The following is a 21,335-nucleotide window of genomic DNA, read 5'->3' as shown; positions in this document are numbered from 1 at the left end:
GCTTTAATTTAATGTCATCCTTAAAGCTTTGAATCTGTCTTGTACAAATGCCAACATTTGAAATAAATTGAAAGCCAGTCTGCAGGAAAATAAAATGTTTTATTTCATTTTTGTGAAAAATTAACATTGACAGCTATAAATAATACTGGTGGTGACCTTTCCTTTTTTTGTTTATAGAAAGCCAGTGATTGATTACCTTTGTCTATAAGGCAGGTTATTCTGCTAAGTGACCCAAAGTGAAGGCTTATTGAAGATGTGTGATTATACAGTCAAGATGTCAAGTGACAAAAACACTTCTTCCAGAGATAAATCTTAAATAACCTGCTCATAGGCACATTTTATAGCAGTCTTTTCTTGCCAAGGTCCTCGCTGAAGGACCTTCATTGCACCTTCAACACCTCGTTGTTTTCTACGTATAAAGGACCATAAACATTAAATTTTACTCTTTTGCACAACACACAGTTTTAGCTGTTTTGAAACAACCTTTTGAAAGACATTTGACACATGCTGTTCATGTCATAAATACTGTTAAATACTTCGGGGTGAGGGTAAAGGTCGCCTGTCAGAGATTCTCTTAACACTGCAGCAAGAGCTGTATGCAAAATTGGCTGTTGATGCAGTTGCTTGTGTTGCTGCAATTTCTGCATTTTAAATAGAAATTCAAGCTCCTGCTAATTTTGCAATGGCTAAGGCATATGCTGACATCCATGGATCCTGAATAGTAATCACCTTAAGTTTATAAACTGTAGCATTACATCTGTTAGAAACCACTTTGGCCCTTTGAAATCAGCACATAAGTAAACATTACATTGTTTGGCACTGACACTAGAATAAACAGCGTGACCTTTAATTAAAAGCAAGCCAAGACAACACAAATGACACACTGCTAACTGTAGGTTTCTGATTTTCTACATTATCACAAAAGACATACTGTACATGTAATTCCCACAGAGTGCAGAACCTACTTGACTTGAAGTTGGGTGACAGTTGCCGGCTTCTCTAAATGTGATAACGACTGAGTCATAAACTGTACGTGGCTTTGCACACAGGTGCACCCCACGCAGCTCTTTCTCACATTTAAGTCCATGAGTGTATGTGGCTCATTGGGGTCGACCTCAGCTCGGAGAAACCCAGTCTGTGCAGAGCGTCAAGGTTCAGAAGTTAAAAAGTTCCAGGCACAAAAGTAAGTTCTGCAGGCAGCAGGTGCAGCATTCGGTAGTTTCTGTGTCGATTACAAGCTGCAGTTAATATTCAAGTGTGGCATTTGTGCAAAACTGTGGCTGGATGGAAAGCTTCATCTTTCGCTGTCATGCTTTGTTTTGACCTTTTGCTGAAGACGCGCTCATGCTCTGACCTCATTTGTAACAAACAATGAAACAACCCTAACGGCAACACTGGACAAACATGCTGTCACATGTTACATTTGCAGTTGGCTTGTATTTCCTTTGTGTAATATACAAACTAACAGTGTATGCTCCTTTTCTATTATCTATGTGATTGTATAAGTACAGTGGTTGATTTTTTTTTATATACATATATATAAATTAATAAGATGCACAGTGTTTTCAAGAATTTCTCCAAATTTCTTCAACAAGTATCCTCCCGTTGTCCGTCTCTCTTTATCCAAACATCTGGTAAGTCTGGCTTACTGTTGGGTAAAATCACCACTTCCTCACTCTGGCCGGTGCGGCCCTTGCCACAAGTCTCATAAACGGTTTCTTTCAGTGAGAGACGAAGCGTATCTCTCCTCCCGTTGAGGTGTCCTGGTTGTAACTGAACCTCTGCCTCTCCTTCTTGTTGCTGTGTTGTTGAAGATCCTGGCTCGATGTCACTGAGGCACGTTTCACAGGACTCCTCCAGACCCTCACAGGAGCTTTGAGACAGGGAGAGGTGGTGTCCTTTACGGGAGCGGTGAGGGTGATGGCAGCTCTCTTCCAGGGTATTTTCATCTTTGCAGAGAGATGGCTGGTCAGTAGTCTCCAGTGTATGGCTGATGATGGTCTCCTCTATGCTTGAGGCAGAGGAGGATGTATTGCTCCAGTGTTTCACCCCAACAGACTGACCCCTGCAGGTTTTACACAGCATTTTGTCCTTAGCTACATCTTCTTCTGCCAGGCCTGTTTGACATAGAGTGTTTTCTTTGTAAGGAGATGAGGTCTGGACGGCTGGTGGTGGTTGGCAGATCTTCTGTCGATAACTGCATGTCTCTTCACTTTCTCCATCCATGCTATTCCTGCCCACATCTCCCTCACAGTACTCAATCTCATCAGAGAGCACAGAGGGCCGGTTTGACAGTTTACTGGTGCAGGTGCTATTCTCAAAGCTGTCACTCAAGCGATAGGCCAATGGCTGCAGCTCGTACTGCTCGGGCACTCGGTTCCCACAACCACCTCCTCCAGTCTGTTTCTGCCTGTGCTGACGATGGTTGGGGTAGAGATAACCGCCTGATTCTTTGTCATAACTCCTCCTCACTCTAGATTTACCAAATGCCCCGTTGGCAGCAGAGGCCGACAAGGAACCGGGCTCAGAACAAGAGGACAGCATGCCATCCGTTTGGTCGGAAAAACACGGCAGTGCGATCACTCTGCAGTTTTTCTGGGGTCCACAAAAACAGCACAGGGACTGGAAAAAGAAGGTTGCGAATCCACACGCTACACATTTGACCAAAAACAGAAAAATCCCAAGCTTTCTGAAAAACAAGGCTGTGGCAGGTAACATGATGATCCCTATGAAGAAAAAAGCACCAGAAACTATTGCTACAGGACATCCCATCTTTTTAGTGGCGTGTGCTACTTTCCCAATTTTGTCTGAATGCGGAGCGAGGCTGTAAGATATGCAATAGTTGGCAATAAAGTCAACCGACAGCCCTGCAGCAGATGATATAAACAGAGCCTCAGTGCCACACAGCTGCCATTCAAGAAGAACAAGGAGGCCGACGGTGACAAACACACTGCCTCCTACGGCTATTGTCCCATATATGCTCAGCGGAATACTCCAAGTGGTTATAAGAAGCAAAGCAAATGTGAGAGCTACTGAGAAACCAGCTACTACTAGAGTCTCTGAGCTTAAAGACTGCTGCAGGTCAAAAAGAGACAGCTGACTGATGAACCAGCCGTTCTCCAGCCCGTGTGGTGCTCCTGATATTTCTCTGTTAAACCATGTCAGGATTTCTCTGTAAAAAACACTGGTTCTGCTAAAGTTGAAGCTGTGGAAGTATGTAGTTTTGAATGCCAGCACGAGGGCAGCAACCCTGCCATCTGGCTGGAAGTACACCCCTCCACTGTGTGCCAGATGGCCCTCAGCATACCTCTCTGCCAGCATCATGCTTAGGCAGTTCTCAAAAACGTTGGGAGGGTAGGGAAAAGGGATGTCATTACAGCAGAAATGAAGGGCATCATCGCTCTCTGAGCATCTCCTGACAGATATCCAGTGTATTAGCTGCTCCACGAGACAAATATTATCTGTCATTAGATCTTTATCGTCAGGTGACGAAGGAGAATAAAAGCTTTGGTTCTGAACTCGTCCACACAGATCCCGCAACCAAATCTGAGCATCAGATCGGCTCATGTTAAAGTCAGGGTCAAGAACTAAAGAGCCATTGCTTCTTGGGTTAAAGTGATCCCCATTGTCAGTCGGTTTGACACCCCAAACAAGCATCAATGTGACAGGCTTGTCCTCTCCATTTCTCTGTCTCTCAAACATAAACATGTGACGGTACTCTGCGTCATATCTCTCAAATGGGTGACTGGAGCGGAAAAGTTGTGTGACCCTGCTCTCAAGAGCTGGCAGCTTCATGCCTGGGTCAATGCATGACATGTATGTACCTCCAGCAGCGAGCACTGCAAACCAACAAACCCAGATGTATCTAAACTTTACAACCCCACAAGGCAGGATTTTCAGAAATAATAAATTGGAGGTGTCAGTGAGACCACGATTTAATTCTCTCAGCTTCTGCCCAAGGCTGAAGAGGCACCTCTTGCGTGAGCTCGTATCCCAGAAGCCACCAGTGTTTTTGGAGCAGCAGGGTTTCAGTCCTTGCACTGCTGCAGATACAGAGGACATTTTTGTGTAGCGCTCACGTAGAATGAAAGAGCACGGCAGCCACACCAACGCCAAGAGTGAGCTGATGAAAGAGGCGGCTCCGAGATAAATAGAGAAGCATCTGATTGCTGTGATGCTGCTGAGATAACCAGAAAAAAAAGCTGCACTAGAGGTCAAACCTGAAGCTAAAATCAAATAGCCAACTTCCTGCAGAGCTCTGTTTACTCTTTTCTCTAGGGAGGCTGAGGGGTTTTGGGTTAGCTGCAGATTCCAAAAGTCAGTAAAAATGAAAACCTGGTTGGAGCAGCTTCCCAAGAGAATAAGAGCCGCAGAGAGGTTGACCAAAGGGAAGAAAGTCAGACGAAATGCTACTTTGTAGAAAAAATAGGACGTTAGGAGGGAGCCGGTGATTGCTATAACAGATAGTGCTACTATGAAGAGAGAGTGGAGATATAGAGCCATAGTGAAAAGAAGTGATACAACAGCTAGGACAGGGTACACTGAATCTCTTGTTAGGTAATACTCAAAGAGAGCCTGCTTAATGCCAAAGTCTATGCCAGTAATAGTTGTGTTATTATAGGTCAGATCCCTGCCTTCAAGGTTATTCATGTATATCTCCATCATATGTTCCCCTTTGTCTACAGGTAAGAACAGAAGGCTGTACTTCAGTGTAGGAATTTGGTATTCAACAGTCTGTGGTCCAAGAAAGTCTTTGTCAACCAGGAAGTGCAAGATTTGGAACACCACGTGGGACTGTTTGCAGCGGGAGGGGACAGAGGAACAACTGCCATGTTTGGGTCTCTCAGCACAGGCTTCTACTAGATGTCCTTCATGATAGTATGGAGCACATTTCCGGAGAAGGTTCAGAGATTCTGAAACCTGGTGTAAAAGAAAGAGAATGGAAAATAAAACCCCCAGATAGGATGTGTAGTGAGAGTGCTTCAATCACTCATATCCACTTTTTTTTAACCTTTTGTGGAAAAAAAAAACACATTTGCTTTCTGGCAGAAAGTTAAATGGAAAATTCTGCACATATCCATATACATACAGATAATAATACTGCATAATACTTTACATATCTGCATAGTCCCTGTTTAGTTTTATAGTTAGATTTGTAACTATTAAAAAAACTATAAATCTATAATGTGTTTATGTCTTAACTACTGTACTGTACAGTGTACAGTGTACTGTAAGCTTTATATTCAACAGACATATCTTCTAGCCTCGCAACACCAAATTAGAGAATTTTCCATAACACTGAACTATTTCTTTAAATAGTACAAAACAAAAATGGAAAAATGTGCTGGAGCCTGTGTCACTGAGTTGTGTGCACAAACCTAAATCTGTAGCCGCGCTACAAATTTCCCAATATGACCTTAGTTTGTGTTAATTATGTCTTTCTCCTCCTCCACCATTGCTCTCTCTCCTCCCTCATCTCCACCCCATCCTCTTCTTCATCACCTCAAGCCTCATCTCTTGAAATCAGGGCTCTAATACATGAAAACATGCTTATTTATTCTCGATATTGTCGCAGTTACTTATTATCAGCAGGTTAGACATGCGACCCACCCAACTCTGGACAGCTGACAACAAGCCAGCTGTCCAGAGTTGGTTATAAGCTGGTTATAAGCTAATATTATGCCAGCTAATGTCAGGTTCCAGAGTCTGCTTAAACAGTTTGATTACATTTTCACATCGTATGAGAATTTATTTGCTATGTGTCCGAGTCCAACAACGTTAAAACAGCTTCAAAGACAGTTTTACTAACACTGGGTAACAGCAGCAAAAACAGCAGCACTTACTGACAGAAAGGTTCAGGATATCCTCAAAAACCCACCGCAGTATCGCTGTCATCAGACAGAAGTGAGCTGCACTGACTCATCAACTCAATCCAGAACTAAATAGACTCATCACATCTATTTACTCCTCCAGAGTAAATAGACGTGGACACCCGGCACATTGACAGCTGAGGTAAACAGCAGACTGACAGCCTACTCTCACTGAATATAAACAGCGGACAGAGTTTTGTGTCCTACAGCAGCCACCGTAGCTAGGATTGTGCACTTGAATTGCGAGGGGTAATAGAACAGAATTCAGTTGACTGCAGTCTGCCAGCATCTAGTGGTGAGATTTTACACACTGTACCTTTAAACTGACTATTGTTCATGTCATGGTCCTGGGCCGGTGGCCAAGTGTTTTAGGTTCTAGTTGTATAGTTCTGCTTTATTATGGTTTCTGTGTTTCTGTCTTCCTGTGCTTATGTGTTGTCCCTAGGTGTTTAGTCTCTGTGTACAATGTTAGGTTTCTTCCTGTTTTATTTTGGTAGGTTCTTGGTCTGTGTGCTTTGGGTTTAGTTTGTTTCCTGTATTTCCCTCCCTGCTGTTTCCTATTTGTCCATTACCTCCTGTGTGTATATAAGTCTTGTGTTTTCTATGGCTGTTGGCGTGTCATTGGTTGTTGTCCACTGTCCTTCATGTATGTTGTGTTTGGTCAAGTCGAGTGAAGTCTAGTCAGTTTCGCGTCTCTTCCCTGTTTGGTGTATTCCGGGGAGAGCTCATGTTTAGTTCTGTATTATGTTTGTATGATTGGTGTAAATAAACGTGTGTGTAAATTACACCTGTCCTGGAGTTCTACAATTTGGGGTCCTCCTTCCTGCCTGCACAGCCGTGACAGTTCAGTTTACTTTTTGCTAACTATGCCTGGAGGTGCAGTTAAAAGGTTAAAAGGCCAACTTTCTGCTTGGATTATTTTACCAAACTACTCTGAGGAGAAGCTCCGAGTTTTCAAATATCTATCGTGAAAATAACAAGATGTGCTGGAATAAAGTACAATTTACAAAAAAACCTGTTCTTATAAGCTGACATAGCTATTTCCTTGTTTAATAATATTGAAAATGAGAAGAAAGCTACAGTACCTGCTGTGAGGTGAGGCTGAGGCAGCGGGAGGCATTAGTTAGGACTGCCAAATAATTCCCCAGAGACCAGCTTGGACAACAGCCGCTTCTGGACATTCCCTCAGCCTTCACCGTCACATGCTGCTGGCACAGGTCCTGGAACTGGGCCTGGGAGCGGATCTGTTTCAGAAGAGGCAAAGGTTTTTTTTTTGAACACATGCCCAGATTAAAAACAATTTCATAAAAAATGAACTAATTTCACATAAGATAATGTAGAGTGAGTTTAATGAGAGGAGATGGCTTCAAATGTGGAACACAGCCACTGTATCAAACAGAAAGAGGGAGGGAAAGAAGACGATGACTAAAGGTTTCAGCAAAGTTGACATGAAGGAGTGAGTAGAGCAGAACGAACCCTGGATTGTTCCATCTCACACATGGCATGGATTGCCTTCAGACTCCAGAGACTGGCTGAGTTTTCTGATCGAAACACCAGCTGGGCAAAACGCTCGCCTGCGTGGAGAGAGACAGATGGATTCACAATGCATGAACAAGATGACCAGCCGTGATTTGTCAGTTCATGAGGATGGTCAGAAATGTTCAGAATGTTTTTAAACTCTTTAAAGCAGGCAAACATATCATATTTTGTGTGTGTTTTATCCCTCCGTCAGTGTTGGATGTGAATAGAAAATAGCCTACTTCAATAAAATGCAAACCTCAAGGCTTGGAATTGCTAATAAATCTATTTAGGGAGTGTTCTGTATTTTAAACAGAAGTCTTTGATCTAACAGAAGAGTATTTCAAAGCAGAGCTTAAAGAAGAAAATCTGGAATACCATTCCCAAAGAAAGGCACTCAAAAAAACTCCTTTGAACTGCAACTTTTCTTTGTAAATTTGTATTTAAGTTGCCACTTTTATGTTGTACTTTCTTCTAACTTTGCAGAGACCGCTAATGGCTCTTATTAAGCTGCATTTTTTTTGCCTAACATTTATAATTTTTTTACATACAGTTTATAGATTTGAATTAAACTGAAATGAATGGCAGCATTCACACTTACATATTTATCTCTTAATTTCATTTTCTAACTTTCAGTATGTTGTGGCCAGCAGAGATACAGATCAACCTTAAATGTTGTGAATCTGTAGTAAAAAAATAGTTCAAGTTTGAAGAATTTACTCTTTTAGTCCTCAGTAAATTTAACGTTAGTTATTTATTAGTTATTTACTGAACGGCATAAACTGATCAGGACTTACTCACCTGGAGCATCACAAAGGAAGGTGTCTAAAGTGGAATCCCTGGCCAGCATCCTTTTCATTCGAGCTTTGGAGGTGTCCTGGCTGCTGCTGCTTTCTCTGCCGACAGCACCCCCAAATCTAGCACATATAAAACCAGACAGATGCTTTTCTTCTGATTTGAACATTTTTTAACTGCATTAATTGTTTTTGGACTTGGGGTGAGCACAATGACACACTGACAGCGTTTTCGTTGATGTTGCTTATTTATACATTCAACAGGAATGCTGCAAAATTAGGATTCAGTTAAAGTCCAGTATTCAGTCGTCTTCTGTCTTGTTTTCCATAAACCTAAAAACATCTGCCCGCTTAATAATAATAATAACACACTGGGAGAGATTGCATGCACGAAAGATATTTATTTGTGGGTTTGTCACAGTGACTAGCGTTATTATTTTAAGAATATTAATAATGGGGTGACACAGTGGTTCTCTTCCTCCCCTTCAACCAAAAACATTCCCTGTTCACACCTCTAATGTGGAGTTTGTTCTACTAGCATGGGTTTTGGGTTCTCCTATTTTCTCCCACAGTCAAAAGACATACCTAAATTGGCCGTGGAGGTAGATGTGAGAGTGTGAAAGACTTTCACTCTGTGTTAGCCCTTTGACAGCCTGTAATCTGTTCAGGTTGCACCCTACCTTTCACCTTAAGGTTCCAGCCCTATTACAACTCTAAGTTGGATAAGCAGTTAGCAAATTGCATGGATGGACAGATTAATATTTAAAAGTCTGTTGACACTATTTATATCAGTTAGGGGTGGGACTCGATTAAAAAAATTAATCGAATTAATTACAAGCTTTGTAATTAATTAATCGAAATTAATCGCATTTTAATCGCATTTCAATATTTGACATGAGAAATATTAATTTAAGTTTAGTTGATGAATAAATCAATATACATAAGCTTAAACTTCAAAATTTTGTTTATTTTCCCACCAGTCTACTACACAGACCAATGAAGGGTGGAAGTGCTCCTGTGATAAGCAAACTCCTGAAATTAAAGTTAAGCATCATAACTGGATAGTTTTATTCAACATTAATGTCTCACTTGTTATAGTTGGAAATTAATCATTCGCTCAGCTGTATTCCTTGATGTTGAAATGTGTTATGCTTGTTTTAACAGCTTATTTTGAATTAAAGACTTAAAATTAAACCACAAAAAGGAGAAAAAGTTCGTTCTCCGTTTAACCAGCTGCTTTTACACAGCTGTGCTTCGCACTCACGGTTGCTAGGCGACATGAGCTACGCAGAGGTGACGGCAGCTGATATGAAGGCTAGCTGCTCACTTCCGGCCTTTGTGGTGTTCGTGGGCTGCGAAAGACGTGGGCCGGGTCCTTCGCAGGATGCGGCCCCTAATTTGGACATTGTGCGTCGATATAATCTGTATACCTGGAACTCGCGCACTGAGAAACGTTCCACGGTGCAAAGTGCGATTAAAATGCGTTAAAATTTTTAACGCGTTAATTTCCCCATAATTAATTAATCGAAATTAACGCGTTAAAGTCCCACCCCTAATATCAGTATATTCTTAAAATATTTTGAATTAAAATATTTATTCTGTCATTCGTTCACTTAATCAGTACACCCGTACAGTGTACTTTGTCACACACTGCTTCTGTATTTTGGCTTAGTTTTTGTTAATAAATAATAACATGATGTAATAGTCATGTGTTTTTGGTCATCTGAGGTTCTATAAGAAGAAGATATTTTTTTTTTTTTATTTATTATATCCTGATATACAAAACCTTAGAATTGGAAGAGGGTGTACATTCTTTTTCAAGTGACTGTATGTAGTGTCAACTACATATAATTACTAGCACTGGCAATAAAATGTTGTAAGTTTTCAAACATTGACAAGTTGCAACCACATGATATGGCCATGACTTATGATTGTGTAGAGCTCAAATCCATTTATACAGCAACATATCTGTGCATTTGTCAGTGGTGCAGTCTGTGCAGAAAACCTTTGTTCTACTAAAACATTCTGCTGACCTTTTACTGAGCTGCTGTGGTAAAAGAGACAGTTTTTTCCCAGGGCCAGTGTTCTCCTGCAGCTTGGACAAGCTGGACATGCGAACTCCAATGTATGTTCCTCGCGGCTGAAAGCCCTGTAAAAAGAGAGCACACACACACACACACACACATTCAAACACAGCAGACATCCAAGTAAAACACAGAGTGGATGCTCTTACCAGTTCATGCAATGCAACTTACTGAATGAATCAGCATCACAAGCAAAATTAAATGTCTGATAAAAACGCACAAAGTCAGCTGTATTTGCTTGTTTTGTTACTGAGTGACATTTACAGAAAGAAAGTGGGACTCTTAGGATTTGCATAATCATACTTGTTTGCTTATGTAAATCTTTATTAGCTTTGTCATTCATGATTCATTGTTGTGATTTGCTTGTTAAGGTTTGAGAATGATTTCTTAATTAGTGTTTACCCTGTAAACATGCAACTCATAGGTGAGAAAGTGTATTTAATTAAGATGACAGCAAGTGTGATCTAATTCAGCGCAGCTCATTGAATCTGAGATTAGACTGAAGTAAAAGGATATGGCTGACATTATGAGTCATTAGGAGAACAGTAATTAACAACACTCAGCCTAAGGTGGTAAGGGATGTTTGTACTGTTGATTTAACAAAAGCTGACAGTAGAGATACATGTGCTACAGGAAGTGAAAATTAGGATAAAAATTAGAAAATTGCTTGTGTGTGTGTATGTGTGTTCTAGTTTTTATGACCCAGTGGGGACTTTAATCCAACTGCACACTAAACCATGGGGGCCTACTGTGACTGTGGGGCCCAGACTGCTTTTTTTTTTTTTTTTTTAATGGAATTAGATTAAAGTTTGGCCTAAAGGGTGTACACTCAGGGAGAGACTAGTATCAATGTGGCAACCATAGACCATGAATTGTTGATGAAATTCAGCAACTTGAAGTGACAACAATAATTATAATAACCTTTAGTATTGTAAAGTGGCCGGGACTGGAGCTAAACTTGTCATAACTTTAAGGCCATTGAAGAGACTACCAATAGAATACCAATGACTAACATCGTGACTTGGTGGGAGGGTTACTAGAGGGTTACTTACACAGAGGGTTACGTATACGGATGCTGGAATGTCTTCTAGCAGTCACCTTTAGCTACAAAGTGTTAGACAAGTTGTTCATGTTTATGCCCAGAGTGGACTTTAAACTGAATGCATGCTGCAAATGAGTCACCTTTGTGGATTCAGTGATATGGTAGTGTGTACCCTTGTGAACCCTTGTATCACCACAGTAACAAAAATTGAGGTTCTCATGGGTTCAGACTTCTTTTCAGAGTTAAGATTTTAGGCTGAGGCAAGAATTTGGCTTAGGTTTTGGCTGGGGAATGCATTTTATGAACAAGGTGTGCGAGAGTGCATGTGTGTATGAAACTCACCAGCAATGGGTCAGAGAAGTCTGGCAGTGGGCCAATCAAGAATGCAACCAGTGAGCATCCCAGCAACAGTACAGCAGAACCAAGCAGAACTGCTAATGGATAGTCCACTATCACCTGGGAATAACTGTTAAATAGAAAACCACAAAAGAATCAGGCAGATGAAAAAAAAATTATGATAAAAATAAGAGCGACATGCAGTACCTTTGGGATTTTACAATTTTTTATTCAAGAATCAAGAATCAAGAATCAAGAATGCCTTTATTAGTCCCACAAATGGGGAAATTGCAGTTAACAGAACATCCATCCAAAACAAAAACATAACACAGACAGGGGGGGACAGATGTCTGAGGTCATGCAAACCGTTTCACAACGGCGCTACCTTTAGCAGAGAGACAGAAAGAGATACATTGGGATAGTTAGGTTCAAAAAAATCATCTCATACTGTGTTCATAAAGAACACCTTACGAGGTTCCAAAAAACACCTCAGCAAAAAGCATATTGCACATATAAAGCCGGGATAGCAGTATGGTGGGTAGGGTCAGGGTCAGGAGGGGACGCAGACGGAGACGAGAGGGTGGGGGCATTGTGGAGCCCAGATGCCAGCTCCCAGGCAAACAGTTTGCTGATAGTGATGGAAGTTCATCAGCAGCCTTGGTACACCAGATCCAGCTTCACAAATCACAGAGAGGGCTGAGGGGGATAGCGGCCTTCACACATAGTTCTGGAGAGATATGATTGCCAGCCAAGGCCGGCTAGGGAGCCGAATTCTGATAATGCAGGTGTTGTTTTGGAACAGGCTGCTTGTTTTTTCAACAGCCTTCAGTCTCACTGGGAAACCATTCAATAAATCCAATAATCCAAATTCATTAGTTACCGTCCTCACTGAGCAGAACCGTACCTTATCTCCAGATCGAACCCCTCACACCTGCTACTCCCCCAAGTCTACGGCTCAGGTTCATCAGGCTTTGAGTCTGAGTCTGTACCATTCTGGTCAGCCCATCCACCTGGGTCGGCAGCCTCTGCAGATGTCGAACTGCCGTCCAGGTTTTCTTGATTTCACGGTAAATCAGGTATCCTCCAAGCCCAAACAGAAAAGATACCGCTACCAGATAGCCAAATATGTAAGCGTCTTCCACGTCTTCCACCTCTAGGGCCGAGAAGCACACAGGTCTCCACGAGCTCCAAGAGTCGATGACGTATCCAACCGGGTCTGTTCCACTCGGACACGCAGGCTCCCCTTTCCCAGATCTCATAGTGGAAAAAATTCGATCCATGGTCTTGAAGGCCCAGTTTGCCAAATCCATATTGCTCTCAATCTTATTCTTATTCGAACAGTGTGCAAGAGACGCTCTCACAGCAAGCAGCAAGCAGGAAAGATAGGGAGGGCAGGGAGAGAGATAGAATGCGACCGTCCCCGTCAGAGGCTGGAGCAAGAATAAAAGGGTTAAAAGGGTTCTTACACTTACTTTCTAAGGATACAGTATAGTCCCCCATTTCTGTTCACAAAAAGAAAACTGTTATTAGCATGGTAATTTGACATTTTGTAAAACTTCCCACAAGGGAGTTTAGGCAGTTCTTAAATACGTAAACAATGATTTTCACTTTTGTGGTAACTATTTAATAACTTATAGTAACTCAAGCAAAAAAAAAAAAAAAAAAAAATGCACATTTTCAAAAACACACCTCACTGTTACCACATGCCGCTGCTTTGGTTTCTGTGGCCCACTTTCATTTGACCCGTGCAGCCAATGACATCTCGCCGGTCCATGGCAGGATGACTGAGGGGCAGAACCACAGCTGTGTCCCACTTTCACAACAATTCCTCCTTCAGCATGAGGACCAGTGGTGTTTGAATGACAGCTGTGGCAGGCATTTGATTTGATTGGTCCACAGTGACTGCAATGTGGACATTTTAGAAGTTGAGGAGTCTGGGGAACCTAAAAGAGGAAGGAAGATAGCAATATGACTATTTATGACACTGCCTCCCAAATCCACCACCATATATATATATATATATATATATATATATATATATATATATATATATATATATATATATATATATATATATATATATATATATATTCTAATGCATACTTGGTGATAGAGCTGGAAGGAAGAAGAGGGTCTGCCAAGGCTGCTGCAGCTGTCACATAGCTCCCCTTCAGACTGGATGACAGTCAACTGGGCCTCAGCAGAGCTGTCAGGGGGGCACAGAGAAACTGTTGGGATCTCACTAAGGACAGAAGTCAGACGGGGAGAAGAGAAAGTCAGTGAAAATATAAAAATAAGGAAATATATTAACAGGAGAAAAGATATGATTGGCAGTGGCAACAACAAAAAAAGCAGCAATTCTTTTAAAATGAAGGTGCAAAAGTTCAGCCTGTAAACAGTGACTGACATTTCAGTTTCTTGACTGCACTTCTTGGTTTGCTTCATCTCATATTCAGTGGAGAATTGAGCAGCCCAGCAGAACTAACGAGGTAAGGAATGGATTTCTGGGTAACATGCTGTGGCTACTGCAAGGAAGTAGGGCCAATTAAAATGGAAGGTGGGAGGACGAATCGAGAAGAAGCGAAAGAGTGAGGCTATTTTTACATCAAGTCACCATCGTTGAGGTAGGTGGCTGTCTAGTATAGCACACAAGACAAGACTGAGTGATGGCTCATGAGTAATTGCAACCTTCAGGAGTCCGTAATATTCCTTTCTCATTTTTAAAAAAATATATTTTACAGCTCTCATGAAAACTGTCTCTTTAATCAAGTTAACAGTGTTTTTCTGTGGCTAGCAGTGTTGGTTTATTGGTCCATCACTTTGGCCCAGACTAAAATATCTCCAGAGCCATGACTGACATGAACTATTGTGTAGTCCAATGAAGATGAGTCCTACTGACTTCAGTTATTCTTTAAATTTTTTTCCCATGAGCACCACCATGACATTCACTACAGTCAGAGCCACTTTTTATTTCAAAGTCTATTTTTATCTGGCATTATGGCTTTATTCTGGGACCTCCCCAGCAGCAAGATCTCACTCCAGAGCAAAGCAGAACAGAGCAGACCTTATTGACAATGGACAAAGACAGACGTGATAGCGATAGCAATAGTAAATGTGGGTTGCAAAGTGGCTTGTAATGGGATTCCTGGCTGAGCTTGACTTCATGGCCTGCCTGCTCAGTGTTATTGGATGGATTGTCATGAAATATAAAGATGACTATCACAAAAAACATAAATGGGTGATTGTTTATCTCAGGTCAAAATGTATACCAATTAAAATACGCTGGTTTGTAAACAAATAGACGCTTCCAATAACCTGAGCATGTCATAAATATCAGCATGTAAACATGTCATTGTAAACCTGAAGCAGTCTCACAAAGGTGCTAGTTTTTTTATATTCTATTCTTTCTTTACCATAAAATGTCTCATTCCTTAAGAATGCTTATTCTTATTTTTATACCCCCCCCCCCCCCCACACACACACACACACACATACACACCAAAAAAATAAAAAAAATAAAGCAGTCTTAAAGTTGTACCATTTTGAAACTACAGCAAAAAAATGGACCTAACAAGATTGCCGTGTATTTCTCTGGCTGTATCCCAAGAAAGGGTGCATGAGGTCCTTGAAGTCTACCGCATGCTTGTTTTTCCACAGAAGATTGGATACAACCGCACTTCCTGCCTAATCACCATGGCGACAGAGTATGTCAACAGAGCCTAATTGACCTCACAAGGTTTTATTTGCATCCCATAATAAGGAGCACAAATGATGATGAGCAGTCTGTTGAATTGGTATACACAAGCAGAGGGATTATGGAGCTTATTAATGGAGCTCAGCGAAGAAGTGAACTGCAGATTTTTGTTTTCATGTTACAATAAAACTGTGTTATGACCTAAATAATGAATACACCACAAAATCCCCAGCAGCTCTCAGTCGCAAGGCATTTGTTCATCAACAAGTTTGGCCTATTTAGATGCTAAAAATGAATGAATAAAATAAAGTTAACTCAGAACATCCTAAACTAATATATGACCGTTCCCACTGCTATCACAAGAACCTTCACTGCAGCTTAGAAGTGACACAAGATTACAATTACAGATACTAGGGAACTCTGTCTGGCTGCCTCTTGACCACAGGGTTTGGGATATTAGTGTTTGACCCTAATTTTCCACCTTAATGGTTTCCAGAGTTGGCCAACCTAGGCAAACGCACATAAAGGAACCCATTTTTGGAACGCTTCAATAATTCAGTGGATGAATAAAAAAAACACACCCAAAAAGGTGTCACCAAGCTGCTCCCGACACACGGGGCAAGAAAAAGGAAACCGGCACTCTGTACTGAAATCAGAATGACCTCATAAATCAGAGTTTACATCCAAACCGCAGAGTGTGCAGCTGAAACAAAAGTTATTCATATTTCTCCGTGCACACATTCAGTTGCCACATTATTAGTCATCTTAAAATAATGAAGTCCCATATAACAACCATAAATCACCAGTGATGACAGACGATGTCATTAAATATTAGAAACCTCTCTCATTATTACATCTCAGATTCATCTGAAAATACAGCCAGCACCAACAGTTTCAGCAAAAACTGAAAATTATAACTTTAGAAAGATGTTGGGTATTTCGGGGATGTTATTAGATTGACATTATATTTACAAACAGTTGGACAGTTTGAATTAAAGTGTGTTCATTTTTGAAGCTTCTAATTTGTTATGTGAAATGAAAGACGTTCAAATTATAACATTTCCCTCTGAAAGAAGTGAAAAAGAAGCAGAAATCAACATCAAAGCACAAATCAGGCTTGCGCTTCAGTACAGTACTGCCGAGTGTTATTAAGGTTGTCAAATAACTGCATAAAATCACCTTAAAGTTGTTCTAAGGTGGCCCTGGGAGGGGCCGGAAAATCTCTTAGGCTTAAAGACTATCAGCTGTGCTCTCTCTCTCCCTCTCGCTCCCAACATTTCCCTTTAGATCTTTGTCTGTTTTCATTTCCACAGCACGTCTCTTGCATCAACTCTCTGGATGTCAGTCAATGTCATGTCTCTTAAAATTTCCTTAACTGACAATCACACACATAGACACACTGGAGAACTGTGCAAAAGCACACTCTGTATGCAGAGGGCCAGCTGTTAACCTTTAAAAGCCAGAGCTGTGGGATTGTCGTTAAAGTAAAAGATTTGATGCTCTGTCTCCCCGTGCAGGGGAAGAAACCAAGTGGAGGAGTGTTTGTGGAGAGAGAAAAAAAATGTGGCCTGTTGCTGAGCTGAAGGGTGACAGGTCTCAGCTGTTTCCAGCCCTGCTTTCACGTTTGAAGCCTCTCAGCCATTAGATTTTTTAATATGTACTATGAGAACAAAGTGAGTGACTGGGTGACATCAGTGACCAAAAGAATCAGTTTGCCCAAAGCAGGAGGATGACACTGAACAGATCCCAAAGAGCTCCAGTCAACTATTTGTGTGCTGCTTGCTGCATCCTGCATACAGTATCTGTCAGAAGCAGAGATGGAACACTTTGATATGGTGGTACATTAAAGTAGGCACTTAGGGAACAAGAACTATTATCTTCCTAAAACACTTATGTAGAGTTCAATGTCCCTGAAAACAGTCCTGAAAACGCAATGATTATCAAGTAAATTCTTGAAACTAAGCTGATAACAGCATATCTGCGGCTTGTGACCACAAATAGTGCTGCAATAATGTTGAAAACACAATGATAATAGAGTAATGTGGAAAAAAGAACAGCAGCAGCAGCAGGAATCCTGTCAGGTACTGTTCACACTGTCCCCAGCAAAAACAGCTGGGTTGAGTAGCCTACCATTCAGCGAAACTAGCAGCGGCCAGGAGGGTAAAAACACCTTCGTGTCTGCTGTCAACATCCATTCATTTTCTCCACTAATCAAGTTACACAGTAAGCTTTAGGAGATATCCACAAACAAGAAAAAAAAAAAAAACCTACCTTTGGCAAGCCTCCCGAATTTCCTTTTCTTCTACAGGAGAATCAACCATTACTATCGCATCCGTGCTTTCTCCTATTATCGAGCAAGCATCCATCCTCCTGCCGATTCGCCTTTTTTTTTTTTAAAGCAATTATGTATTTCCTGTAATTTAGGATTGGGTTGACCAAACAGTTAATTTGCCATCTGCCAAGACTGAATCCACGAGGATCAGATGCTTGTTTCTGGGGCTTCTACTACAGAGCAGCACCAGGGCTGTTTGGGTTAATCTGCCCCGAGCTGCGCTCTGATTGGCGGAGCTACGGTGATGCTGAGGAGGCTCCATGGTCGCTGTCCAACTGGCCGCGGTGCTGGAGCACCAAGTGAAGGGTGGTTAAGCCTCGGTGGCTGATTAATGTAAGTGGCTCAGATAGGAGCTGCAGCTGCTCATTATGAAGGTGTACAGACAGTGATGCTGCACTCAATTAAAACAACTAACTGGGACTTCCAGCTGCTGATCACAGCGACGCTGGAAAGGGATCGGCTCGGGTGAAATCCACTGCTCCTAATCGATTTCCTCTTTAATCACCACTAGTCAGTAAGGAGGAGACTAAGACCATCAGTGCATTAATCGTTGATTTAAAAAAAAAAAAAAAAAAAAGTGAACTTACAGGGAAACGTTTTAATGCAAGCTTGCACCTATCGGTTGAGCGTAAGATTTAAGCACCGTGCCGTCATCTTTTTATACATTACAGTAACAAAGAATGCTTTCATAAATTATGTATAAAGAGGTTTGCAAATAGCAGTTATATTAATATAATTTAGGAGAGTGATGATTCATAGATCAGTTTTTAGCCATTAATAACATTGGTATCTAACCAACTTTCAGTGGTTAGATACCAATGCAAACTTGATGGATCAAAATGCCCCAAATAATGAATTATTAAAATGTCCAGATGTAGATGACTCACCAGAATGGGAGAAAAGTGTTGGCATAATGGTTTACAAATTAATTAATTATTCATAATTTCTATGTAAAGGAAAAGCAAGTGACTCAGTAAGGTACTGTTGGTATATCATTAATCACTTTATAAATTGTCTCCTGTTAGAAACACAATATGTAGAATTTGCATCACACAAATGAGGACGTCAGGCTGCAAATTAGTTTTAGACCCTACATTTAGGCTCAGTTTAAATGTACCTGTGACTCGACCGATCCTGCAGTTAGAACTTTAAATTGTCCTCATATCACTCGTCTTCCAAATACCTGGAAGGTATTTTTGCTTGACAGCAGAATCTCTTTTAAGATTCAGTTTCAACATCTGGCTCAAAAATTGGAAATTAAACTCAGAATTAAAGCTTTTCTTCTTTCATCTATAAAAATGTTGTGCTGTCTCCCTTCATGCCTGTCCTTGGCAGTGACAAAGATAAGTCGGCGTTACTGATGCTGCCCAAACTACATTTACCACAGCTGAGCCCCGCACTTTATCACATTGTTCTGTCTATAAAAGGCTAGACAGACTTCTTTAAAGTTAAGAAGAAACATCCATCTGATGCTATTCATGTTTAAAGCTCTACTGTCACAACTATCCTCTCAGGTAAATCTTGTAAAAGCAATTCAAGAAAGAGTAAATGCTTTACAACAGATACTCCCCGTGTGAACCTTGGTAGATCTGATTTCAGGTGCTGTCTGTACTGTTCTCAAACTGCAGGCATCTTCTAAACTTTTCTCCTTTTTTTATTATAAGAAAAGGATATTTTATTTTTACATAGGACATAGAAAATAAACAGTATGTATCGAATGATGGCTCATTTTGTACCAGTTTCTATTGTCCCAAATTTTGCACATGAATGTTTGATCTAGTGTTCTGTAGCTTTTAAATGCTTGTGTCCCTGTAAGGAACTGACCTGCCTTATGTTCTTCCCAGTTAAACGTGCTCATGCTGTCATCATTACAAACTGTTATCAGAATAACCTACATTAGCCTATCCTGATTTGTGTGTCTTTATAACACAAAGTAAAATCCTGCCTGTTACAAATGAAGATTTCCTACATGAGAACAAATGAAACAAAACAAAAAAATAAAGAGTACTGCATTGCCTTCCTGACTCAAAAAAGTAACAATTTTCAGTATTTGACCTGGTTTAGGGGTGGATTTTACATACCTCAGTTCAATGTGCTGTTATTGATTATTCTGTAGCCCTGCTGTTTCCCAAAAAGGGAGAAGAGAAGAGAAGAGAAGAGAAGAGAAGAGAAGAGAAGAGAAGAGAAGAGAAGAAAAGAGAAGAGAAGAGAAGAGAAGAGAAGAGAAGAGAAGAGAAGAGAAGAGAAGAGAAGAGAAGAGAGAGAAGAGAAGAGAGAAGAGAAGAGAAGAGATTTCTGGGGTGAGAACTGGCCGAAGCCGACCAGACTCAAAAGAAAGCAGAGACTGTGACACAGCAGACGTGTGTGAAACTCTGCTAATGAGGCGGCTGCTGGTCTGGATCTGGTTATAAATATGAATCATGGCACTGGGTGCTTCTCTGTGAGAGGCCACCATTGAGGGGGAAGAAAGTAATAATTTATCAAAAGAAAGCCGAAGATCAAGAAAAGAAGGGTGTGAGAAAGTTTTGAGGGAGAAATAAAAATCCTGTTTTATGGCTTTAAATCTGAAAGTGCAGCCTATTTTACGTCTATTATAAGTGATTCATGTTGGTCAGCACTGACTCATGCTAATCTAAAAGTATGATGTTCTTGCACCCAACTGCTGCAAGCTGCTGATCAGAAGTGTCACCAGAGCTGAAAGAATCATGAAAAGAAATATAATATCGCACGTATATTCTACTGAAGTCTAAACAGGCCACAAGTCACAGACGAGAGGGTGCAGCTGTTTAAATCTGATCTGATTTAAGAACATTCTTTATAAATTTTGTGTTCAAGTTTATGTTTGTGAATTGCTGGCCTCACACTGAACAAAAGCCTGCTGTGCATGTGGTTGGCATGGAGTTTTCTGATCCACCTGTGTGGCAGCTGACATTGCCAATGCCTTGTTGACTTCAGGCACTGATTAACTTACACTGTTTAACTGCTCAGCATGCCACAAACCCTCGGTCACACACACACACACACGCACACACACATGGGAAAAAAAAAAAAGCCACACAAATATCCACATATGCAGAGCCTGTCAGACTTGTACTGGATACCAGACACACATGTATAATGAGAGGGTTTGGCTTGAGGCTGGTACTGAGGTGACAGCCATGGTAATTTCCTGTGGCAGATTTTATGTCAGTGAATGGGGACGGGAAGGGAAACGCTTCATTAAAGCTTCAGTGCTGCTTCAAGATCTGTAGCCCAAACACATTTGGCTAAAAACAAAGATGCAAGCAGAAATATGGCATGAAATGGAAACAAAGAGAGAGAGAGACAAAAAAAAAGTGTGTGTCTGCAAATTTGCATCGATATGATGGTAATTGAGTTGACTTTATAAAAACACATTCTGGTTTCTGTTAGTAGGAACAAAAAGGTGTTTTGCTGCCACCTGTTGGACAGATTATGGAAGTAATTCAATTTCTTTAACCCCCTGTGTATCTCCCTCATACTGGAAAAAAATAAGTTATATGTATTAGTATCATTGTATTCCGCCTAAATTAATTAATACATGAAATGTACAAATTTAAATACTTAATAATCAACTTTTTTAGTGTGTGCGTCTTTTACGTAAATATTATGATTAATTGAATTATTTAGCTCCTCAGATAAACTAC

General features: G+C 40.8%; 1 protein-coding gene across 1 annotated transcript; it reads right to left on the bottom strand.

Annotated features, from left to right (window-relative positions):
- Positions 1-44: 44 nt before the first annotated feature.
- Positions 45-17,708, bottom strand: disp2 (dispatched RND transporter family member 2). The gene is made up of 10 exons (XM_030719057.1): positions 17,610-17,708; positions 13,748-13,886; positions 13,334-13,587; positions 13,117-13,146; positions 11,651-11,774; positions 10,216-10,331; positions 8,190-8,305; positions 7,347-7,444; positions 6,956-7,114; positions 45-4,920 (listed from the first exon to the last, which is right to left on the bottom strand). The coding sequence occupies exons 1-10, from the start codon at positions 17,702-17,704 to the stop codon at positions 1,588-1,590; spliced, it is 4,464 nt and encodes a 1,487-aa protein (XP_030574917.1). The 5' UTR covers positions 17,705-17,708; the 3' UTR covers positions 45-1,587.
- Positions 17,709-21,335: the final 3,627 nt, after the last annotated feature.

Source organism: Archocentrus centrarchus, chromosome 22 (genome assembly GCF_007364275.1).
Source record: "Archocentrus centrarchus isolate MPI-CPG fArcCen1 chromosome 22, fArcCen1, whole genome shotgun sequence".
Taxonomy (NCBI): Eukaryota; Metazoa; Chordata; class Actinopteri; order Cichliformes; family Cichlidae; genus Archocentrus; species Archocentrus centrarchus.
Note: the sequence above shows the minus strand (reverse complement) of the source record. Positions and strands in the feature narration are given on the sequence as shown.